Source organism: Oenanthe melanoleuca, chromosome 28 (assembly GCF_029582105.1).
Source record: "Oenanthe melanoleuca isolate GR-GAL-2019-014 chromosome 28, OMel1.0, whole genome shotgun sequence".
Taxonomy (NCBI): domain Eukaryota; kingdom Metazoa; phylum Chordata; class Aves; order Passeriformes; family Muscicapidae; genus Oenanthe; species Oenanthe melanoleuca.
Window position 1 is genome coordinate 4,779,759 of NC_079361.1, and position 25,260 is coordinate 4,805,018.

The window sequence follows — 25,260 nt, forward strand, 5'->3', positions numbered from 1 at the left end:
GCGCAGAAGAGGCCCTTGGGCTCATGGGTGGAGGAACGGCTGAACCCGATGATCTGAGAGGGCTTTTCCAACAACTCAGTGATTTCATGAATCCCGCCAAGCAGTTTGGTTTTCACTGCTCATCTCCAGATCACTCTCCCACTCACCCCTCAGCCTGTCCTGGCTGGCATCGCTCTCAGCCTGTCCCTGTCCCTGTCCCTGTCCCTGTCCCTGTCCCAAATTGTGACCCAGCCGCGCTCCCGGCGTCCTCACCCTGCCAAACCCGCGTGGGGAAAAGCCCCGCTGGAAAGGCAGAGGTGACTGTACCCGAAAGCTGCTGCCGGCCCCGGCGTGCCCTGCCCAGCTTAAAAATGCCCCAATTAGCAGGGAAGGGATGCGCCCATGGCCGGGGGCGTTGGGTACCGCCGCCAGGGGAGGTTTGGGCACCGCGCCCGGGCTGGTCCTTGCCCGCGGTGGGCACCGGGTGGCAAACGGGGGGAATGAGGCGATGCCGTGGGCACAACCGGGGCTCGGGAGGCAGCACCGGGGCAGTGCCGGCGCCTCTGGCACAGCCCGGGCGGGGCGGGACCGGCACCGGGAGGGACCGGGGCGGCACCGGGAGGGACCGGGGCGGGGCCGGGCCGCCCCGTCGGCTCCGCTGCGAGAAGCAGCCGGTGCCTCCTCCGGGGGAGCCGCGGACTCGTCAGGCTGCGGGGCGCGGGCGGCAGCGGCAGCGGCACCGGGGCGAGACGGGCACCGGCAGCGGCGGCACCGGCACCGGAGCGCAGCCCGGCTCGGGAGCGGGCGGGGCGGGGGAACCGGCCGGCTCCAAAGCCGTCCCCCGGCGCGGGAGGAGGCGCTGGCCGAGCCCCCCCGCCGCGCTCCAGCCCAGCCAGACCCTGCGCCAGCCCCGCGCCGCTCGCCCATGGCGACCCCCGGCCCCACGCGTGCCCCGGGCCCGCCACGGAGCCGCCGCTGAGCGCCGCGCACCGGCACCGGCACCGGCCCGGAGTCCAGGTAAGCGCCGCGGCGGCACCTGCCCGGCCCGGGACGCTCCTGCCCCGCACCGGGGGCAGCACCGGGGGCAGCACCGGGGGCAGCACCGGGGGCAGCACCGGGAGCTCCCGGTAAATCCTCTCCCCATCGCGCCGTGCCCTGCTCTCAGCCCCGGGGCTTCGCCGCTTTTTATTCCCCGCCGGTTCGGATGCTGCCACCGCCGAACGGGGCAGAACCGGAGCCTTTGGGGATTTGGGGAGCGAGGGGACCCAGCAGCGTCCCCGGGCCTGTGCGGCCGCCGCAGGACTTTGCTTCATTCTTGGAGCGCGTCCCGCCACGCAGGAACACAAACACGGCGCGGGACGGCTCCGGGCGGGGAGGAGATGGCTCCTGTCTAAATATTAGTTTTAGGAACGGAAGGATCTCCAGCCGGCATCTCCAGCCCCGTCACCTTCTCCCAGCTCCGGCCGCGCCGCGCTGGTGACCATGTCCAGACTCAGCCGGGGCTGGGGGGTGAATTTCTCCCCATCCCGAGGGAGGGAATTTCCCCCTCTCGCCGCCGTCTCTAGCAAGGCTTTAACAAAACAAGGCAGACCTCGGGTGTCTTTATTGCACATATATGGTAGCTTGTAGCCAGCACTGGTTTAAATCCCATCCGTGCTGCGGGAGCCGCTCCGCGCTCGCCGCTGGGTGAAGGGCGCTGTTTATCACCCGCTGGTGCCGTGTGAGTCCTGCGAGCGCGCTGGGACCCCGGATCTAAAGGCAGGATCCCAGTGGATCCCGAATCCATCCTCTCGTGCTCGTGGGTGCTGCTTTAGCGGCAGAAGCAGCCGAGACTCTGCCTGGCACAGCGGGGAAGGGGCGTCTCTGTGCCCAATTTTAGGAGGTGTGAGCGCTTGGGTTTGGGTTTTACCCTTTGGTTCCGACCCAAATCTGCCCGCTGCGGCCGCTGCAGATGCTGCACCTCGGATTTGCTCCGTGCTGTGGCAGCGCCCGGTGTGAACGCCCTCGGTGTCCCCGCCCGGCTCCGGGCTCGTCCTGCGCCTCCATCCCCAGCAGCTCCGGGGCTGGGGAGGGGGGAAGGATTGGGCTTTCCTGCTCCTACATCCCGAATTTTTCAGTAGCGCCTGGGTGTCGGAGGTGTGGCACATCCCGGGAATGCCCAGCTCGCCCTCGCGCTACTGCCAGCGGCCCGTGAGTGGCTGCGGCGACTTCACAGCACCAGGGCCGGGCTCCCCCGGGCTCTTCAGCGCCTTCCGGACCTCACGGAAAATAAAATGGAAATAAAAGGATCGGGTCCGATTTGCTGTGGCACAGCCGGGGGGGACACGCAGGCATCCGTGCCAAGGGCGGGGGGTGCCGGGCCCGGCTGTGGTGGCACTGGGTGGCACTGGGTGGCACTGCCATGAATCACATCGTGCTCGGCCACCTCCCTGCTGGATCCCCCCGGGGCCGTGCAGGGCGTCCGGGATGCGCTTTGGGGGTGATTTGCACCTTTAGGGGTGATTTGCACTTTTGGGGGCGATTTGCACCTTTGGAGGTGATTTGAACCTTTGGGGGTGATTTGCACCTTTGGGGGTGATTTGTGCCTTTGGGGGTGATTTGAACCTTTGGGGGTGATTTGCACTTTTGGGAGTGATTTGCACCTTTGGGGGTGATTTGAACCTTTGGGATTGATTTGTGCCTTTGGGGGTGATTTGCACTTTTGGGGGCGATTTGCACCTTTGGGGGTGATTTGCACTTTTGGGAGTGATTTGCACCTTTGGGATTGATTTGCACCTTTGGGGGTGATTTGAACCTTTGGGGGTGATTTGCACTTTTGGGAGTGATTTGCACCTTTGGGGGTGATTTGAACCTTTGGGGGTGATTTGCACCTTTGGGTGTGATTTGCACTTTGGGGGTCTGCAGGGATGGATGGAAGATTTGCAATATCCCCTTTTTGAGGTCGGGATTTCTCTCGCCCAGCCCGCGGTGCGGCCGGAGCAGGTGTCACCTTGGCTGTCCCCAGCGCAGCTCAGTGGGGTGTCACTGGGAGCCCCGTCTTGCCCCCATCCTGGGGTGCGTTTGGGGGGCACAAAGAGGTCGCAGCTGCCTCTCGATGTCACCCGTGTCCGTGGAGCAGCTCCTGGTACCCGGCAGGGCTGAGCCTCGGCCGGAGGGAGATGCTGCGGGGAGGGGAGGAGGCTCTGTGTGAGTTCCCATCAGAAATGGAGGTGGGAACTGGTGAAGGTTTAGAGGACTGGTGAAGGTTTAGAGGACTGGGTTTGTTTTACTGGTGTAGGTTTGTTTCACTGGGATCACCCGGCATCCCAGGAGCGCAGCCGTGGGGTTCTCCAGCCCCCTGCTCAAGGTGAGCCATCTGCTCCAACACCACCCTTAACCACTTGGACTGGAGAAATCGCGCCCAACTCAGATTTTTCTGGGATTTGGCCAGTCTGGAGTAGATTTTCCCGGTGGAACTTGGAAGAGAGGAAGAGGAGCTCCCTCCCGGCCGTGCCAGGCGTGACGGGGATCGGGGACGGGAAATGCCACGGGCAGCTCCGCTCCCATCCCCTCTCCCTCAGGAAACCCGAACCGGCCTCATTTTGTAGCACATCACCCCGGGGCTGAATTGAAACCATCTCTTTGCCACCGCCTGGTTCTCCAAGAAGCGTTTCAGCCCCTCGCAGGCGATGCCACCGCATCAGCGCCTCTTTCTGGGCTGTTTCCATTTGGGTGGAACCGCATTTAATTTGTTTTCCCGCAGCAAAGGTTCCCTTTGAGCTGGCGTGGCTGGTGGCTGCCGAGGGCTCGGTGGCCCCGCCGCAGGAGACACCCCAGGACGGGAAGTTCCTCCTCCAGCATCGCTCCCAGGCTGCAATAATCCAAAGCAGGAGTCGCGTTTTTCTCTGTTTCAGCAGCTTTTTTTTTGCAGCACAGGGACCCGTGATGCTCGGGCAGGGTGAAGATCCCATCCCGGAGCTCTCCAAGGATGGAGATAACTCAGCAGCAGGGTCCTGGCTTTGGAGAATCCCTCAATTAAATCCTGGCCTGGTTTAGACGTGGTTGTAAACCCAGCCCTGGTCCTTCCCAGTGGGAAAACCGACTTTGTTCCATCACTGCCGTGTCTGGGTCTTGCTGGTGAAGGCAGCGATGCAGAACTGACCAAACCTCGTGGCTCGTGGGGCCTTTTTGACTTTAATAATGTTGATTTTGGCTGAAGGAGCTGCCTGGGAGCTCGGGGTGTGTTTATTGCTCTGCTGTCACTCCCAGCAGGGCTGTGGGATTTGCTGATGGCATCTGGTGGTCGATGCCAGGGTGACACAGGGCAGAGCCCCCAGCAGGGTCTGCAAACCCAAATCCCAAATCCTTGCAGGTTCCAGTGGTTGTGTTCCCTGAGCTGAGAGGGACAGGCAGGGAATGATCCCAGCAAGGTCTGGAGTGGCTTTTTGGGGTTTTTTTCCCTCTCTGCTGCCTTCCCAACCTTGTGCCCCCTTTGAGGGACACCAAAGCCAGCCCAAACCTCGGGTTTTGGGACATTCACCACTGAAGGTCCCAGCCAGGAACTCCCATCCCGTCCTCCCCGGAGGAAGAGCTCTCCTCTGATTTAATGGGGCAGCTGCTGTCTTTGTTAAGTGGTGTTGGCTTATTAAAAACACATTTTTGAGGCTTAGCAGCTCCTCAGAGCCGTCTGGGAGGGACGGTGCCAGCGCTGGGGAGGAGCAGAGCTCTGCTGAGCCAGGCTGGGCACTGAGAGCATCACCCTGAACTGGGGGAAAAAAACACCCCAAGAGAAATTTAGGGAGGGAAAAGGAGAGTTGGAAGGATGCTGTGTCCAGGAGCAGCTCATGGAATGGTTTGGGTTGGAAAGAACCCTGGGCAGGGACAGCTCCCATTATCCCAAGTGGTTCCAAGCCTGGATTGCTCTGACTTGGCCTTGGGCACTTCCAGGGATGCAGGGGCAGCTCCAGCTGCTCTGGGCAGTGAATCTGAGCTTGGCTGGTGTTTTCCATCCCTGACCAGCCCCATTCCCAGGGGCAGTGACAGAGAAATGTCCCAGTCCGTGTTTTACCAGAGCTCTTGGCCATGCCATTATCTTCCACCGCACTTTCCTGAATTTCTCGTTGCTGGGAAAGGGGAAATGGGCACACAGAGATTGTCCCTGTCTGTGGTGGCAGCTCCTCTGCAGGAGTGGGGCAGGATTTGGGTGGCCGTGCTCCAATTGCAATCGGTGTTTTTATGGCAGAAGGAGAAACGATCCCGATCTTTCACCCCCAGCTGGAGCCATGGGCGAGGCCAGCGGGGTGGGAAGGGCAGAGTGGCCACAGCTCCCCCCTCACCCCGGTGTCCCGGCTGGGAGCAGAGGGAAACTTCGCTTTTTTGGAAACCATCTGCTCTTCCCAGTGCTAAACCTCTCACCCCTGAGGGATCCAGCAGTGACAGGAGAGCTCAGGGACGTGTCCACCTCCACGGCAAAAGTCCGGCTGAGCTGACCTGCTGCCCTTCGGAGCCGCTCCAGCTCCTCCCATCGCCTCCAGCTCCTCCCATCACCTCCAGCCCATTTCTCCCAACATCTCCCAGTTCTGAACCCCTCTGGCTGCACTCGCCCTTCCCAGCGCGCTGCTGGTGTGTCCCGGGCGGAATTCCTGCTCCGCTCTGCAGCAGCGCTAAGTGCTTCAATGTGTTGGCAGTTGCCGCTGGAGTCGGACAGTAAATCCTGACGGGATCCCAGCCCGTGCTCCGGCCAAAACCCACTGCGGGGGTTTAGCGCAAATTGGATTTGCAAACCTCGGTGCCCTCAGCAAAGCGCCCTAATCCCCGGCGGGCGCCGGGACGAGGCGGCTCCTTCTGTGCAGCCGGGAATTCGGGATGGGTGGGGAGGAGAGAGGGAAGAACCGAGGGATTCCCAGCTGAGGGAGGGATGCAGGGGATGCTCATCCCGCAGGGATGCGGCTCCTCCATCCCACCGCTCCTCCCTGGCTCGCCCCATCCACCCTGAATCCTGCAGGAATGCTGGGTCAGCGCAGGATGTGCTTCCCCAGGGCTGAGAATGGGAATTATTCAGGTGGGAGCTGAAGGGATGGCGGCAGCACACCTGAGACAGGTGGAAAAGGCAGAGGTGGAACCCTGGGGAAATCAGGAATTAATAGCTGGAGTGCTCCAGGGTGTTTTTACAAGGGGAAACTGAGGCACAGTGACCCCCCCCGAGGGATTTGGGGAATCCACAACGGAGGAAACCCCACAAAACAGAGAAGGGGAAGGTGGCCAAGCCGTGCTGCGGGAGGTGACGCTGCCGTGACATCCCTCCTGCCTCGGGCGTATTTCTCCCTCCTTGATCCCACCGAAGGCTTTTCCTTTCTTGGAAAAAAAAGAAGATTTTGCCCCCAGCGCAGCCGTGGCAGCTCAGATACCAGCGGTGTCGAAACGGGCCCAGAGCAAAGCACATCTGGGGCCTGGGCTCCGTCTCGCTGCCAAAATTTAAGCTTTTAACCCTCTTTCCCGAGGCGCTGGGATTGTTCAAACAAGCCACAGTAATTATTTTCCTCTGACAAACCGCCCCTTTTTGGCATCGGGAGGTTTATTAATTCCGGGGGGGGGCGGGAACGTCGTTCCGGATCCAGAAATAATTGACATTCAGAGCCCGGGTTTTGGCACGAGAGGGGAAATTTGGGCTGGAAAAGCAGCAGCAGGCGCGCAGGAGGTTGGCAGAGCAGCACCCAAAGGCGCCTGGCAGCGCTGGGGGGTCCCTGGCTGCTGTCACCCCCGATTTCCTCCGTGGCCGCAGAAACCATCCCGCGTTTGGTGCGATTTCAAGCGATATAATTTGATTTTCTCTGCGATCCGCCTGCAGGGAGTTTTCCCGCAGACATCCCAGTTTCGGTGTTACCTCACCTGAGCCACGCTCCGCTCCTGCCGCGGCCCTGGGCCGTGCCCGGGGAGATTTCACGGCTAATTAATCTCTAATTACTCACCTCTTCCCGCGAAGGGCGGCTCTTGCTGCAGCTTAGCTCTGACGGAATCGGCTTAGGGAGGTTTTCGGGTTGCTGCGGCCCTGGTGACCTTGGCGGGGCTGCCACACCTCGCCCGGGTCGGTGGGGACACTGGGCTGGCACCGCAAACTGGGATCGCAAACTGGGATCGTAAACTGGGATCATAAACTGGGATCCCAAACTGGCACCACAAGCTCAGACCACACCACCCACGCTCCCCCCATTGACTTTTAAACGCTTTGCCAGTTTTTTAGCTGGAAAGGGAATAATTACCCCCGAACTGAGCGGGGTTAATGACGTTTTTCGGGGCTGGGGGTGTCGGGGGGGTGTCCCCAGGCTCTGCACAGACACCCCCGGGTGTCCCCGAGGTGTCCCCAGCCTGGGTGGCACTGCAGGGAGCTCTGCTGCACCAAGCCACGCTTTTCTTTCCTGCTGATTGATATTGCAGCTGCATTCCCAACCTCCGGCGTGTCCCGGCGAGCGCCGGGGACGGGGATGGGGGAAAACCGAGGGAAGCCGCGGCTGCAGGGCAAACAGCATCATTGTTTGTCCTTGAAGAGACGAACTGGGGCTGAACTGGTCCCGGACTGGTCCCAGCGGAAATCCCCGCGCTCGGCTCCGCATCCAGCGGGATTCCTCCCGCTGCGGATCCCGTTAATTAATGACATGAAAGCCCAAGCGAGACCTCCGGGGAAGGAATCAAAGGCTCCGCCGCCGCTTCCCAGGGCGGGGATTCGTCCCTCGGGGGCAGCAGCTGCCCCGCATCCCATCGCCGAGCCGGGGCGCGGGGAGAAGGGTCAGCACCGCCCCGAGGGTCCCGTGAGGAAATCCAGCCCAAAAACGGGTCTGGGAGGGGCTGGGGGTGGGGAGGGACGGGAGGGTCTCTGTGGGGTCTCCGTGCCGGGGTTTCACCCCGCGGGATTTGGGTTTGTGCTCGGCTCGGGCACAGGGGCGGCTCAAGGTGCCCCTTGGCCCCGGCACAATTTGGGATTTTCCTCCTCAGTGCTCCTTTCCCTCCTGAGGAGCTCCCGACCCCTCTCGGGAAGGATTTGTTCTGTTCCTGTCGGCGCCGTGGGCTGTGGGAATGTGGGAATGTGGGAATATGGGAATGTGGGAATGTGGGAATATGGGAATGTGGGAATGTGGGAATGTGGGAATATGGGAATGTGGGACTATGGGAATGTGGGAATGTGGGAATATGGGAATGTGGGACTATGGGAATATGGGACTATAGGAATATGGGAATGTGGGAATGTGGGACTATGGGAATGTGGGACTATAGGAATATGGGAATGTGGGAATGTGGGAATGTGGGAATGTGGGAATGTGGGAGTGTTGGAATGTGGGAACATAGGAATGTGGGAATATGGGAATATGGGAATATGGGAATATGGGAATATAGGAATATAGGAATGTGGCAATATGGAAATATGGGAATATGGGACTATGGGAATAGGGGAATGTGGGAATGTGTGAGTATGGAAATATGGGAATATGGGAATATGGGAATATGAGAATATGGGAATATAGGAATATGGGAATATAGGAATATGGGAATATAAGAATGTGGCAGTATGGAAATATGGGAATATAGGAATATGGGAATGTGGGAATGTGGCGGTATGGGACTATGGGAATATGGGACTATGGGACTCTGGGAATATGGGACAGGGCATCTCCTCTCAGTGCGGGTCTGACCTTCCTGGGATGCTCTGGAGCTCCTGTGCCCGCTCATTCCCAACGGTGATGCCCCAAAGGTGATGCCCCTCAGTGTCCAGGATGTGGACATGGAGAGGATGAACGGCTCAGTGTCCCACAATTCCTGCCTTGTCCTGGTTCCTCAGCCCTCAGAGCTGGTTTGGCTCTGCCAAATCCAAAACGAGGGAAAATTTCAGCCGGGTTGGGCAGGACTGGGAGCAGCCTGGGGTAGTGGAAGGTGTGGAGGTGTCCCTGCCCATGGCAGGGGTGACACTGGACGGGCTGTGAGGTCCCTTGCAACCCAAACCAGTCTGGGATCCTGTGATTCCATGGAATGGTGGGAATAAGGACTGCTCCTTTGGATGGAAACTCCCCAAATTTCATTCCCCAACCACATCCCGGTGCGGCCGCCACCCCCAGCACCGCCCCCGGCACACGGGGTGCCCGTGGCCCCTCCCCATCCCCAGGCTCGGTGGGGGAGGATTTTCCTTATTATTTCCATAATGTTGAGGGGGTTGGGGGTGGGTTTTTTGCTCTCCAGCTGTTTGGTGAGATGTAAACCCAGCCAGCCATAATTCAACCCGAATGTAAATGTCAGGGCAGGGAGGGAACGGGGGCGTGATCAGCGCCGGGGGCTCCGGGAGAGCTGCAGCTCCTCCCTCTGCCCATCCCATCCCATCCCATCCCATCCCATCCCATCCCATCCCATCCCATCCCATCCCATCCCATCCCATCCCATCCCATCCCATCCCATCCCATCCCATCCCATCCCATCCCATCCCATCCCATCCCATCCCATCCATCTCCCTCTCCTTGGAAAGGCAAATCCTTTTGAGGACAGTCTGAGGAGGTTTTGGGGGAAAATCTGAGGGAGTTTTGGGGAAAATATGAAGAAGTTTTGGGGAAAATCTGAAGAAATTCTGGGAAAAATCTAAACAAGTTTTGAGGAAAATCTGGAGAAGTTTTGAGTGAAAATCTGAAGGAGTTTTGAGGAAAATGTGAGGAAGTTTGGGGGAAAATCCAAGGGAGTTTTTCTTATGGATTGAGAGAGTTTTGGAGAAGATCTGAGAGAGTTTTGGTGAAGATCTGAGGCAGTTTTGGAGAAGCTCTGAGGCAGTTTTGGTGAAGATCTGAGAGAGTTTTGGTGAAGATCTGAGGCAGTTTTGGAGAAGATCTGAGGCAGTTTTTGAGAAGATCTGAGAGAATTTTTGAGAACATCTGGGGCAATTTTGGTGAAGATCTGAGGCAGTTTTGGAGAAACTGGGGCAGTTTTGGAGAAGATCTGAGAGAGTTTTGGTGAAGCTCTGGGGCAGTTTTGGGGAAGATCTGAGAGAATTTTTGAGAAGATCTGGGGCAATTTTGGTGAAGATCTGAGGCAGTTTTGGAGAAGATCTGAGAGAATTTTTGAGAAGATCTGGGGCAATTTTGGTGAACATCTGAGGCAGTTTTGGAGAAGCTCTGGGGCAGTTTTGGAGAAGATCTGAGAGAGTTTTGGAGAAGATCTGAGGCAGTTTTGGTGAAGATCTGAGGCAGTTTTGGAGAAGCTCTGGGGCAGTTTTTGAGAAGATCTGAGAGAATTTTTGAGAAGATCTGGGGCAGTTTTGGGACCAGTCTGTCTCTCCACCACCCCCCTCCTCTCCAGGACAACCCAGCCCCATCCTGTGAGCCCGAGCTGCTGCTGGAGGAGCAGCCCTGGAGCTGCTGCCCATGGAAATTGTTTAATTCCTGCGGGATGAGTCATGAGCAGCCGGGATTTCAAAGCAGCTTGGCTCCCATGTAAGGCACTCAAATAAACAGCGTGTGGCAGGTGGAAGCTCTCTCTGATGTCCTGTCAAGGCCTCCTCTGTCTTTCCAAGTGCTTTGTGTTGCCAAAAATCCTTCGGCCACACCGTGGCTTCATCCATTCTTGAGCTCTGGAAAATAATGAATCAATGCCCGGAAACATGAATCGACGGAAAATTTATGGCACACTTAGAATATAATGTCTTTTTGGGTCCTCTGCTTTGAAGCATCAGCGCTGAATTTTTTGGCTTCTCCTTCTTTTGATTCCTTCAGCAAGGAGGATTTAAGGGGAAAAAAAAAAAAAAAATCGTTTTTTTGCCTCATCTCATGACTCCTGGAGCTTTAAGGGGTCGGCGGATATCGGAAACAAATCCCAAGAGTCTGCTGGAAAAACTGTGGGGTTGAAAAGCAAGAGAGATGGGAAAAAAAGTGAGAGTGAAAAGTGAGGGAAATTGGAGAACCCCAAATGCTCCTTTTTTTTTTTTTTTTTTTTTTTTTTTTTTTTTTTTTTTTTTTTTGTGGGCAAAAAAACATCCGCGGGGTTGGAGTGGCTGGATTTTGATTTATCAGGAAAAACAGATGGAAACACCGACATCCCTGGAAGTGTCCAAGGCCAGGTTGGGCTGGTCTCCTTTTTAAAGCAAAAGAAACCAACAGCAAAGGCTGGAATAACTTTGTTGTTATTGTTTTGCACTTTGGAGCTGGGATTTGAGTCTTTGAAAAGGTCACAGGCGAGTGGGTGGGGGCCAGGATTTCTGGCTGCTCACGGGAGGTTTTTTTATGGGACGTGCAGCGAGGCTGGAACCGCTCTCCTAAAATTTTATGGGCCTGGAAGAAGGCAGAGGCCCTTTCTCAGGTGGTGGGATGGAGTGGCTGAGCCCCAGCCCAGCCTTTTCCTCCCCAGGGCAGGACAGAGGGGGCTGAGCCCCCCGGGGGGATGCAGGCTCAGCTCAGGGGTTTGGGTGGTCCCACTGCTGGTTGTTCGTCTCCCAAAATTCCCAACATCAGCTGTTGAAAGCTGTGTGTCCTCCTGGACAGCAGAACAAAGTGTTCTTCCACCCCCAAACCCTCCCCTGGGGCTGCTGGTTCTTCACTAATTTTTCATTTCCACCGGTTTTGTCGGGGAAAAATTTGGGATTTTCTTGGTCCTGCCTTGCTGGAGGGTATGGATACACAGGATGCTGTTCCCTGCTCCTGCCCTCATCTCCAGGGTGAAATCTGAACTGGAGGCACCTGATTATCATGGAATTCCAGGCTGGGAATTTAAATATCCAGTGCCACCCATGGGCAGGGACACCTCCCACTGTCCCAGGGTGCTCCAAACTCATCCTTGGGCACTTCCAGGGATCCAGGGGCAGCCACAGCTGCTCTGGGAATTCCATCCCAGTCCCTGCCCTCCCTCCCAGCCAGGAATTCCATCCCAGTGTCCCGTTCCTCCTTGTCCCATCACCATTCCACTGTGTCGTGTGAGGATGGTGAGTGTGGAAGTGAAGACACCTGGCACCCTCCATCCTCCTTCATCACCCTCCTTCCTCCTTCATCCTCCTCCTTCCTCCTTCATCATCCTCCATCCTCCTTCATCCTCCTCCATCCTCCTTCATCCTCCTCCATCCTCCTTCATCATCCTCCACCCTCCTTCATCATCCTCCATCCTCCTTCATCCTCCTCCATCCTCCTTCATCCTCCTCCATCCTCCTTCATCATCCTCCATCCTCCTTCATCCTCCTCCATCCTCCTTCATCCTCCTCCATCCTCCTTCATCATCCTCCACCCTCCTTCATCCTCCTCCATCCTCCTTCATCCTCCTCCTTCCTCCTTCATCATCCTCCACCCTCCTTCATCATCCTTCTTCCTCCTTCATCACCCTCCACCCTCCTTCATCCTCCTCCATCCTCCTTCATCCTCCTCCATCCTCCTTCATCATCCTCCACCCTCCTTCATCATCCTCCTTCCTCCTTCATCATCCTCCATCCTCCTTCATCATCCTCCATCCTCCTTCATCCTCCTCCTTCCTCCTTCATCACCCTCCACCCTCCTTCATCATCCTCCTTCCTCCTTCATCATCCTTCATCATCCTCCACCCTCCTTCATCATCCTCCATCCTCCTTCATCATCCTCCTCCTTCATCATCCTCCTTCCTCCTTCATCCTCCTCCTTCCTCCTTCATCCTCCTTCATCATCCTTCATCCTCCTCCATCCTCCTTCATCATCCTCCATCCTCCTTCATCCTCCTCCTTCCTCCTTCATCCTCCTCCACCCTCCTTCATCATCCTCCACCCTCCTTCATCATCCTCCATCCTCCTCCATCCTCCTTCATCATCCTCCACCCTCCTTCATCCTCCTCCACCCTCCTTCATCCTCCTTCATCCTCCTTCATCATCCTCCATCCTCCTCCATCCTCCTTCATCATCCTCCACCCTCCTTCATCCTCCTCCACCCTCCTTCATCATCCTCCATCCTCCTTCATCCTCCTTCATCATCCTCCATCATCCTCCATCCTCCTTCATCATCCTCCATCCTCCTTCATCCTCCTCCACCCTCCTCCATCCTCCTTCATCATCCTTCATCATCCTCCATCCTCCTTCATCCTCCTCCATCCATCTCCATCATCCTCCATTGTCCTCCAAAGTCCTCCAGCATCCTCAATCCATCCTAGAGCATCCTCCATCTTCCTTCATCCTTCTCAATCCATCCTCAATCCATCCTCAATCCATCCTTCTCCATCATCCTCCATCCATTCCAGAGCATACTCCAGCATCCTTCATCCTTCTCCATCAATCTCCATCTTCCTCCATCCTCCATCCTTCTCCATCATCCTCCATTGTCCTCCATCCTCCAGCATCCTCAATCCATCCTAGAGCATCCTCATTGTCCTCCATCATCCTCCATCCTTCTCATCCTTCATCCTCCTCCATCCTCCCTCATCCTCCTTCATCCTCCTCCATCATCCTCAATGCATCCTAGAGCATCCCCCAGCATCCTCCACCCTCCATCATCCTTCATCCTCCATCCATCCTTCATCCTCCATCCATCCTTCATCCTCCATCCATCCTTCATCCTCCATCCATCCTTCATCCATCCTTCATCCATTCTTCATCCTCCATCCATCCTTCATCCATCCTTCATCCTCCATCCATCCTTCATCCATCCTTCATCCATCCTTCATCCATTCTTCATCCTCCATCCATCCTTCATCCATCCTTCATCCTCCATCCATCCTTCATCCATCCTTCATCCTCCTCCATCCTCCTCCATCCCTCTCCTGTGGAATGAGGAGTTCGACTCTCCCTTGAGACCCAGTAGCAGACGGGGCTGGTCTCACCCTCCTCCCAGTGCTCCCAGTGCCCCCAATTCTCCCAGTACTCCCAGTGCCCCCAGTGCCCCCAGTATTCCCAGTGCCCCAGTGCCCCCAGTACTCCCAGTGCCCCCAGTGTTCCCAGTATTCCCAGTACTCCCAGTGTTCCCAATGCTCCCAATGTTCCCAGTGCCCCCAGTATTCCCAGTGCCCCCAGTACCCCCAGTGCCCCCAGTGCCCCCAGTGCACCCAGTGCCCCCAGTGCTCCCAGTGCCCCCAGTGCTCCCAGTGACACCAGTGCTCCCAGTATTCCCAGTGCTCCCAGTATTCCCAGTGCTCCCAGTGCCCCCAGTGCTCCCAGTGCCCCCAGTGCTCCCAGTATTCCCAGTGCTCCCAGTGCCCCCAGTGCTCCCAGTTATCCCAGTGCCCCCAGTGCCTCTCAATGCCCCCAGTGCTCCCAGTGCCCCCAATTCTCCCAGTGCTCCCAGTGCCCCCAATTCTCCCAGTGCTCCCAGTACTCCCAGTGCCCTCAGTGCTCCCAGTGCTCCCAGAAGCCTCTCCCAGTGCTACCAGTGCTCCCAGTACCCCCAGTACTCCCAGTACCCCCAGTGCTCCCAGTGCTCCCAGCAGCCTCTCCCAGCTCCCCCCATGTCCCAGTGCCCTGCTGGGTTCCATCCTCCTCCCTCCTTTTAAGGCCAAACGATTCCTTTTCTCCCCTGGCATTGTTTACAGCCCCCTTGACAATATTTAGACTCTGGCAGGGTCCTGCAAGGATCCTGGATCCCCCAGGGTGTCCCATTCCCAGATCAGGGAATTCTCTGCATCCCATAAACCCAGGGATGTGGAGACGAGGGGTGGTCACAATCAAAATAAACCTGTCACATTCCAATTTCAAATAAACATTTTTTCCCCTGGTAAATTCTATCTGGTAAATATAAAACTGGAATTGGTTTGGTTTTTTTTTAATTTTTCTTTTTTACTTTTTTTTTTTTTTTTAAATACCCATCCTTAGAAAATTTATTTTAAAAGGAAAAATATTAGGAGTTTGCAAAGAGCTGAAATAAAAAATTGGAGCCAGGAGGTTGAAGGACAGGGGAGCACCAGGGCCGAGGTGTCCCAGGCTGGGGTGACAGGATGGGCTTGTCCCCATTGCTGCCACCTTGTCCCTGTTGGTGTCACCTCGTCCCCATTTGTCACTTCACCCCCATTGGTGTCACCTCATTCCCACTGGTGTCACCTTGTCCCCATTGGTGCCACCTCATCCCTGTTGGTGCCACTTCATCCCCATTGGTGTCATTTCATCCCCACTGGTGTCACCTTGTCCCCAGTGGTGTCAGCTTGTCCCTATTGGTGCCACTTCATTCCCACTGCTGTCACCTCCTCCCCACTACTGTAACCTTGTCCCCATTGGTGTCATTTCATCCCCACTGGTGTCACCTCATCCCCACTGGTGTCACCTTGCCCCTATCTGTGTCACCTCAGGCCCATTGGTGCCACCTTGTCCCCGTTGATGTCACCTCAGGCCCATTGGTGCCACCTTGTCCCCGTTGATGTCACCTCATCCCCACTACTGTAACCTTGTCCCCATTGGTGCCATTTCATCCCCACTGGTGTCATCTCATTCCCACTGGTGTCACCCTGTCCCCACTGCTGCCACCCTGTCCCCATTGCTGTCACCTCATCCCCACTGGTGTCACCTTGCCCCGTCTGTGTCACCTCATTCCCACTGATGTCACTTCATCCCCATTGCTGTCACCTCATCCCCATTGCTGCCACCCTGTCCCCATTGCTGCCACCCTGTCCCACTGCTGCTGCCTCGTCCCCGTTGGTGCCACTTTGATGCCACCGCTGCCACCTCACCCCCATGGCCCTGCCCCCACCCCAGCCCATCCCTGGCTGCCCCTCGTGCCTCAGTTTCCCCCTCACAGCTGGTGTCAGGATCCCCCATCCCACGGGAGGGGATTTTGGGGGTTTTGGGGATTTTGGGGATTTTGGGGTTCTGGGGGCTTGGGGCACACATTAAGGATCTTTCTTTTGCCTGTTTTGCAGAGTCTCAATGTTCTGACTTGCTCTAAGATGAAGATATGGAAGTTTGCAGCCATTGCATCGATGCTCCTCAGCTCCATCTTGTCCATTTTAGTTTGTAGAGACATGTTCAGCCGAAGCCTGGAGCTCATCCCCTTGCCTTCCTCGCCGTCCTCCTCAGGGGATTCCTCCTCCTCCTCCTCCTCCTTCTCCTCCTCCTCCTCCTCCTCCTCCTCCTCCTCCTCGCTGCCGGCGGCTCCCCGGAGATCCCCTCGGGCCCTGCCACGCCCCAGCTCCCTGCTGGCCCAGTGTAAGCTCCTCTTCCTCATCCCCCCACCCCAAATCCCCGTGGGGTCACCCCCTGCCCTCCCCTGAACCCCAACATCCCCTTTAGGATGGTTTAAACAAAAACTTGGAGCAAGCAGGAGGCGCCAGACCTTGGTGTGAGCACAGCAGAAATTCAAACAGCTCGTTTATTGCAAAGCTGATTTTTTTTTCCCCCCCCCTTCAAACAGCTTTTTTTTTTGGTAAATTTTTTTAGTTCTGTGCTATTTTTTTACAGATAAAAAAATGTCAAACAGGAGCTGGAGCAGTTCCCTCCTCTCACCCCTCAGCGCTCCCTCAGGGCTGGAAATCCCCACGTGTTTGTTTTGATTCCAAACCAGAGGAACTGCTTTTTTTGGGTGGAAATTTGGAAATGGATGACAAGCTGTCAAACCATGATTTCCTCTGTCGTTCCTGTGCCTCCTGCAGAGCTGAGCTGGAACAGCTCTGGGTTGAGGGCTGGGACAAAGGGATGGGGGGTTGGCAGCAGGGGCTGGCACAGTTTGTGTGCTGCTGCTGGCCCCAGGGACCCAGACCATAGGAAACAGTGAAATTACATAAATTATGGAACATAAATTATGACATTTATTGGTGCCTCTCCCCAAATCCACCTGCCCCAAGGGACCTCCGTCCTAAGGGACGTTCACCTACTCCAGGGAATCTCCATCCTGGGAGATGTACCCACCCTTGGGAATCTCCATCCTGGGGGATCTCACCCCAGGGAATCTCCATCCTGGAGGACATTCCCCAATCCAGGGAATCTCCATCCTGGAGGATGTTTATCCACCCCAGGGAATCTCCATCCTGGGGGATCCACCCATCCCAGGGAATCTCCATCCTGGAGGATGTTTACCCACCCCAAAGAATCTCCATCCTGGGGGATGTTCCCCAATCCAGGGAATCTCCATCCTGGGAGATATTTACCCACCCTAAAAAACCTTTTTTCCTGGAGGACATTCCCCAATCCAGGGAATCTCCATCCTGAGGTTATCCTCACCCCAGGGAATCTCCATCCTGGGGATCTCACCCCAGGGAATCTCCACCCTGAGTGAGGTTATCCACTCACCCCAGGGAATCTCCATACTGGAGGACATTCCCCAATCCAGGGAATCTCCATCCTGGGAGATATTTACCCACCCCAGGGAATCTCCATCCTGGAGGATATTTACCCACCCTAAGGGACCTTTTTCCTGGAGGACAATCCCCAATCCAGAGAATCTCCATGCTGGGGGATCCCACGCCAGGGAATCTCCACCCTTAGATTATCCACCCATCCCAGGGAATCTCCATCCTGAGGGACGTTCCCCAATCCAGGGAATCTCCATCCTGAAGGATCCCACCCCATCCCAGGGAATCTCCATCGTGGGGGATCCCACTCCAGGGAATCTCCATCCTGAAGGATCCCACCTCATCCCAGGGAATCTCCATCTTCGGGGATGTTTACCCACCTTTGGGAATCTCCATCCTGGGGGATCCCATTCCTGGGAATCTCCATCCTGGGGGATCCCATTCCAGGGAATCTCCATCCTGGGGGATGTTTACCCACCCCAGGGAATCTCCATCCTGGAAAACATTCCCCAGTCCAGAGAATCTCCATCCTGGAGGATGTTTACCCACCCTTGGGAATCTCCATTCTGGAGGACATTCCCCAATCCAGAGAATCTCCATCCTGGGCAATCCCACCCCAAGGAATCTCCATCCTGGGGGATCCCACCCCAAGGAATCTCCATCCTGGGCGATCCCACCCCAGGGAATCTCCATTCTAGAGAACATTCCCCAATCCAAGGAATCTCCATCCTGGGCAATCCCACCCCAAGGAATCTCCATCCTGAGGGACATTCCCCAGTCCAGGGAATCTCCATCCTGGGGGATGTTCCCTAATCCAGGGAATCTCCATGCTGGGGGATCCCACCCCAAGGAATCTCCATATTGAGGGATCCCAGCCCAAGGAATCTCCATCCTGGAGGATCCCACCCCAAGGAATCTCCATCCTGGGGGGATGTTTACCCACCCCAGGGAATCTCCATCCTGGGGGATCCCACCCCAAGGAATCTCCATCCTGGGGGGATGTTTACCCACCCCAGGGAATCTCCATCCTGGACAATCCCACCCCAAGGAATCTCCATCCTGGGGGGATGTTTACCCACCCCAAGGAATCTCCATCCTGGACAATCCCACCCCAAGGAATCTCCATCCCGGGGGGATGTTTACCCACCCCAGACAATCTCCACCCCAGGGACACCCACCTCCACCCCGAACAACCCCCGCAGACCCCCCCACCCCATCCCCCTGCACACGGTGTCTAACCCAGCCCCGCTCCCGTTGCAGACAGCGCCTTGCTGGAGAGCTACACGGAGGGCGAGCTGCGGCAGCTGCTGTCGGCGCTGCTGGCGCGGTACCGCCGGGCCATGACCCACCCACCAACATCCCCGCGCAGCAAACGCGCCCGCGGCCGCCACAAACCCTGCGAGCTGCGCCAGCTGCAGGTCAGCGTCAGCGAGCTGGGGCTGGGCTACCAGTCGGACGAGACGGTTCTGTTCCGCTACTGCAGCGGCTCCTGCGAGGCGGCGGCGCGCAGCTACGACCTGTCCCTGCGCAGCATGCGCGGCCGCCGCCGGATCCGCGGCGACAAGGTGCGCGCCCGGCCCTGCTGCCGGCCCCTGGCCTACGACGACGCCGTGTCCTTCCTGGACGCCTACAACCGCTACTACACCGTCAGCCAGCTGTCGGCCAAGGAGTGCGGCTGTGTGTGAGGGGGGTGGGAGGATGGAGGTGTTGGTGGCGCCTCGGTGTCACCGTCCCCGCGGGGCCGGAGAGCGGCCGGTGCTGCCGTGGGGGTGGGTGAGGGTGTTGTCACCTGGGCGGGTGGCCCGGCGGTCCCTGCTGGGCGTGTCCGAGTCGGGGTGTGCGCCGTGTGTCACTCGTGTCACACGTGTCGCTTGTGTCACACGTGTCACTTGTGTCACTTGTGTCACACATGTCACTCATGTCGCTCCTGTCACTCCTGTCACAGGCTACCTGACCCACACAGGGAGTGGGGACCTGCTCGTGCCAGGGGTTCTGTGTCAGGGTGTGGCACAGGGTGTGGCACAGGGTGTGGCACAGGGGTGTGGCACAGGGTGTGACACAGGGGTGTGGCACAGGGTGTGACACAGAGGCGTGGCAGAGGGTGTGGCACGGGGTGTGGCACAGGGTGTGGCACAGGCAGGGGGTGTTGTGAGCAGTGCCGGTGCTGGACAGGGTGTGCTGCACACTCAGGGTGTGTCTTGGTGTCCCCTGCACACCCAGGGTGTGTTTTGGTGCCTCCTGCACACTTGGGGTATGTTTTGGTGTTTCCTGGACACTCCAGGTGTGTTTTGGTGTCTCCTGCACACCCAGGGTGTGTTTTGGGGTGCATTACAGGTTCGGGGTGTGTCAGGCGCCCTGTGCTGCCCCAGGGTGGGAGCTGAGTCCTTCTCTCTGTAGCTTTGGGGTCTTGTGACCCCCCTGAGCTGCTGGGGGAGGCTCAAGCACCCCAGATCCCGTTTTTTGGGGTCACAGAGACACCCAGGGCGGTTTGAGCCTGGCTCTGACTCCCTCTGGCTCGTGCCCCTTTTGCCACGGTCTCGTTCCTGCAGCCCCTGGGGCTTTTCTTCTTAAAACTCGGGATAATCTGAAATAACTGGATTAACCTCCCGTGCCCCTGCCACGGGCAGCTGGGCCACCAGCAGGGAGGTGACACAACCTCCCCAGGGCCACCAGCGTGGGTGGCACGGGCAGGAGCGTCCCTGCTCTGGTGTCTCCCAAAAATCCCAGTGCCAGGAGGTTCCCCCATGCCCTGGGATCCTGCAGGAGAGGGGGCTCAGTGCTCAGCTCACATTTACAGCACTGTCACTGCTGTTTACTCTGGGGGGAGATAAATGAGCCTGCACATTTCACGTTCCCTGGGCAGGCTCCATTTGTTGCCTGGGATTGATGGGTTTTCTCCCCTTGGCTCCTTTCCCAGAGAAAGCAAATCATAAACAGAAGGAGAATATTGGTGTCATGTCCTGGGCATTAACCAACGTGAGGGAAAACACTCTTTGTGCCACCCCCACCCGTGTCCTGGCTCCTCTCCCTGGTGAAAAAGGGGAAAAAAAAAACCCTTGTGCTTCATCCTGAGGAGGAGGAGGGCTGGGTGGTGATGCCAGCACAGAATTTGGGGGAGCAGGATGGGTTTGGGATGGACCAGCCACATTCCACACAGAGCCAGCCTGGTGGGGATTTTTCTTTTTCTTTTTTTTTTTTTTTTATCCAAAGGCAGCTCTTGGCTGAGCGGAGCCAGGGTGTAGTGGAGGAATATAAACACCATCCTTCAGCAGGGCTGGCAGCCCAGGAAGGCAGCCTGGACTCTGTAACAACGAGTTTTCCCTGGATTTTGGGGGAAAATTTCCAGCCAGGGGTGTGAAAGCTGCACCCAGGAAATGAGAGCTGAGAATGGAAAAACTCCAGGCTGCAGGTGCAGCTCCCCCAGCCAAGGTGTGAGTTTGCAGCCCTGGATTTTTGGCTGGAAATGGGAAAAGTGGCCCCAAAAAAAGGGAATGGCAGATGGGCAGTGAGAGCTCGGGGTGGGTAAGAGACTCACTCGAGTTGAGCTAAAAAAAAAAAAAAAGCACCCAAAAAATCTAATAATAATAATAATGATAATAATAATAATAATAACTGTCCTCTCAAGGGCTTGGGTGCCTTCCAGGTCTGGCTGCCATAAAACTAAAATTTTGTTGCAGTAAAAGAGCAGAAATGGCAGCAGGGCAGGGGAGGTGCTGGGAGCAGCACCTGGAGCTGGGGAGGATTTGGGGGAGGAGCTGCTCTGCCCACAGGAGTGTTTGTTCCTGCCTTGGGATGGTTTTTGGGCAGAATCCAGGGATTTAGGGTGCCTTGATGGTGGCACCAGGCCCAAGGGACCCTCCTGGACGAGGGGAGCAGCAGGGCTGGGGCATCTCCCAGCTGCTGAACCCCAATTCCCAGTGCAAATCCAGCCCCAAACTGGGATTAAAACCTGACTCAGTGCATTAAAACCAGCAGGAATAGCTCCAATCCATCACTTTTTGGTTTTTTTTTTTGTTTTTTTTTTTTAATTTAAATTTCCCCCTGCTGGCAGTGGAACTCCAGCCCGTGTGGAGGGGATGTTCCCCATCTGCTCCTGCTGGGTTTTTTTTTTTATTTTTTTGGGAACAGCTGGGAATTTCAGCCACAAAACTGAGGGGTTGAGCTGGGACATCATGGTGTGGCAAACAGGACCAGAATCTTTTCCTCCTCCTCATGGAGCTCCTCCAGCACTCCCAGTGCCATCCCAGTGCCACCAGCCCTGGAAATGTGGTTCCAATCCCAAGGCTGAGCTTTCCCTAATTCTTTCCATTTCTCCAGCCCCCTCTGCTGTAATAGGAGCTGGAGCTGTCCAGAAGAATGTCTACAATGCAAAAAAAAAAAAAAAAAAAAAAAAGTGGAAAATTCCCTCCTCAAAGCCAGAGCAGAATCTCATCTGGCTCCTTGCTCAGCATCCCGTGTGCTGGTTAGAATTAATATTAATAATAATATTAATAATGACCAGTGTGCAACAGCTGCTGAGGGGATTTTGGGGTTGGGTTTTTGCTTGTCTGGGGCTGGGAGAGGAGGGTTTGGAGCAGCAGGAGGTTTGGAAACACGAGGAAATGTTTAAAATTATCCCAGTGGTTGTGACAAAAAAAAAAAAAAAAAAAAAAAAAAGAAAAATCGCAGGGTTGTGTTCTCCCAGCACTGCCCTGGTGAATTTTGGGATTTCCAGGATCCCCCAAATCCTTTGGGATCCCATTGGCTGCTCCAAATTTGGGGGAAATTTGGGTCCAGCGTTGTTTGAGAGCTGCAGGATCCTGCTGGGGAAGATGGATTTGCCCCATTTATCAAGATAAATGAATGTTTTGGTGGGATCCAGAGCCTCAGCTTGATGGGAATTGGGAATGGGGCTCCCACGTGTTTTCCTTCTGGGCTAAAGAAAACGTGGCCCAAAAGGAGGGGGGAGAAAAGGGGAAAGGAAAAAATAGGAAAAGGAGGGAAAATGGGGGAGGAAAAAAGGAAAAATTAAAAAGGAAAAAGGAAAAGGAGGGAAAATGGGGGGAGGAAAAAAGGAAAAATTAAAAAGGGAAAAAAGAAAAAGGAGGGAAAATGGGGGAGGAAAAAAGGAAAAATTAAAAAGGAAAAAGGAAAAGGAGGGAAAATGGGGGAGGAAAAAAGGAAAAATTAAAAAGGGAAAAAAGGAAATAAAAGGAAAAGGAGGGGAAATGGGGGGAGGAAAAAAGGAAAAATTAAAAAGGAAAAAGGAAAAGGAGGGAAAATGGGGGAGGAAAAAAGGAAAAATTAAAAAGGGAAAAAAGGAAAAGGAGGGGAAAATGGGGGAGGAAAAAAGGAAAAATTAAAAAGGGAAAAGGAAATAAAAGGAAAAGGAGGGGAAATGGGGGGAGGAAAAAAGGAAAAATTAGAAAGGAAAAAGGAAAAGGAGGGAAAATGGGGGAGGAAAAAAGGAAAAATTAAAAAGGGAAAAAAGGAAATAAAAGGAAAAGGAGGGGAAATGGGGGGAGGAAAAAAGGAAAAATTAAAAAGGAAAAAGGAAAAGGAGGGAAAATGGGAGGAGGAAAAAAGGAAAAATTAAAAAAAGGAAAAGGAGGGAAAATGGGGGAGGAAAAAAGGAAAAATTAAAAAGGGAAAAAAGGAAAAGGAGGGAAAATGGGGGAGGAAAAAAGGAAAAATTAAAAAGGGAAAAAAGGAAATAAAAGGAAAAGGAGGGGAAATGGGGGGAGAAAAAAAGGAAAATTAAAAAGGGAAAAAAGGAAAAGGAGGGAAAATGGGGGAGAAAGGAGAAAAAAAAAGGAAAAATTAAAAAGGTAAAAAAAAAAGGAGGGAAAATGGGAGGAGGAAAAAAGGAAAAATTAAAAAGGAAAAAGGGAAAAAAGGAAATAAAAGGAAAAGGAGAGAAAATGGGGGGAGGAAAAAAGGAAAAATTAAAAAGGGAAAAAAGGAAAAGGAGGGAAAATGGGGGAGGAAAAAAGGAAAAATTAAAAAGGGAAAAAGGAAATAAAAGGAAAAGGAGGGGAAATGGGGGGAGAAAAAAAAGGAAAAATTAAAAAGGGAAAAAAGGAAAAGGAGGGAAAATGGGGGAGGAAAAAAGGAAAAATTAAAAAGGAAAAAGGGAAAAAAGGAAATAAAAGGAAAAGGAGAGGAAATGGGGGAAGGAAAAATTAAAAAGGAAAAAGGGAGGAGGGGAAAAAAAGGAAAAAGGAGGGAAAATGGGGGAGGAAAAAAGGAAAAATTAAAAAGGGGAAAAAAGGAAAAGGAGGGAAAATGGGGGGAGGAAAAAAGGAAAAATTAAAAAGGGAAATAAAAGGAAAAGGAGGGGAAATGGGGGAGGAAAAAAGGAAAAATTAAAAAGGAAAAAGGGAAAAAAGGAAATAAAAGGAAAAGGAGGGAAAACGGGGGAGGAAAAAAGGAAAAATTAAAAAGGGAAAAAAGGAAAAGGAGGAAAAATGGGGGAGGAAAAAAGGAAAAATTAAAAAGGGAAAAAAGGAAATAAAAGGAAAAGGAGGGGAAATGGGGGGAAAAATAAAAGGAAAAATTAAAAAGGTAAAAAAAAAAAGGAGGGAAAATGGGAGGAGGAAAAAAGGAAAAATTAAAAAGGAAAAAGGGAAAAAAGGAAATAAAAGGAAAAGGAGAGGAAATGGGGGAAGGAAAAATTAAAAAGGAAAAAGGGAGGAAGGGAAAAAAAGGAAAAAGGAGGGAAAATGGGGGGAAAAATAAAAGGAAAAATTAAAAAGGTAAAAAAAAAAAGGAGGGAAAATGGGGGAGGAAAAAAGGAAAAATTAAAAAGGGAAAAAAGGAAATAAAAGGAAAGGAGGGGAAATGGGGGGAGAAAAAAAAGGAAAAATTAAAAAGGTAAAAAAAAAAGGAAGGAAAATGGGAGGAGGAAAAAAGGAAAAAGTAAAAAGGGAAAAAAGGAAATAAAAGGAAAAGGAGGGGAAATGGGGGGAGAAAAAAAGGGAAAAATTTAAAAGGTAAAAAAAAAAGGAGGGAAAATGGGAGGAGGAAAAAAGGAAAAATTAAAAAGGAAAAAGGGAAAAAAGGAAATAAAAGGAAAAGGAGAGGAAATGGGGGAAGGAAAAATTAAAAAGGAAAAAGGGAGGAGGGGAAAAAAAGGAAAAAGGAGGGAAAATGGGGGGAGGAAAAAAGGGGGAAAAAAGGAAAAATTAAAAAGGAATAAAAAGAAAAAGGAGGGAAAATGGGGGGAGGAAAAAAAGGAAAAAAAAGGAAAAATTACAAAGAAAAAGGGAGAAAGGAAGTAAAAGGAAAAGGAGGGGAAATGGGGGGAGGAAAAAGGAAAAAAAAAAGGAAAAATTAAAAAGGATAAGAGAAAAAGGAGAGAAAATGGGGGGAGAAAAAAGGGGAAAGAAAAAGGAAAAATTAAAAAGGAAAAAAAGAAAAAGGAGGGGAAATGGGGGGAGGAAAAAAGGAAAAATTAAAAAGGAAAAAGGTAGAAAGGAGAAAGTGGGGGAGAAAAAAGAAAATAAAAAGGAAAAAAGGAAAAAGGGGGAGAAAAAAAGAAAAAAAGGGGGGAAAGATAAAGGAGAGAAAAGGGGAAAAAGAAAAAAAAATGGGGAAAGGGGAAAAGGAATTAAAATTAGAAAGTGGAAATAGGGGAAAGAAGAGCAGGTAAAAAGGGAAAGGGAAAAAGAGAAAAAGGGAAAATAATAAAAAAAAAAAAGAGGAAGAGGGAAAAAAGGAATAAAAGAAAAGGGGAAAGAGGGGAGAAAGGAGAAAAAAATGAAAAAAGAAAAAAGGAACTAAAAGGAAAAGGGGAAAAGAGGGAAAGAAAAAAGGGAAAAAAGAAAAGAAGGGGGAAAGGAAATAATGGGAGAAAAAGGAAAAAAGGGTGAAAAGGGAAAAAAATAAGGGGGGAAAAGAAAAAAAATAAAGGGGGGAAGGAAAAAAAATCAAGGGGAAAAGGGGAAAATTGCTGTTCCATCTGGATTTTCCCTCAGACTCTCTGGGCCCAGGCCTGGCTGCAGAAGTGGATGCAATGCATCTGTATTTTGGATATTCTATTTATTGGAGTAAGTTAATAAATAAATGTTATTTATTTAGAGCCTCCCCCTCCCTTTTTGATGTTATTTATTGACCCCACGGTGCCAAGTGCAGTTTACATTTATT

At 53.7% G+C, this 25,260-nt stretch overlaps 1 protein-coding gene across 1 annotated transcript; it reads left to right on the forward strand.

The window, feature by feature from the left end:
• The first annotated feature begins 712 nt into the window (after nt 1–712).
• Nucleotides 713–18,821, forward strand: NRTN (neurturin). Its single transcript, XM_056512823.1, has 3 exons — nt 713–996; nt 15,769–16,054; nt 18,397–18,821. The coding sequence occupies exons 2-3, from the start codon at nt 15,796–15,798 to the stop codon at nt 18,819–18,821; spliced, it is 684 nt and encodes a 227-aa protein (XP_056368798.1). The 5' UTR covers nt 713–996; nt 15,769–15,795.
• The last annotated feature ends 6,439 nt before the right edge of the window (nt 18,822–25,260 follow it).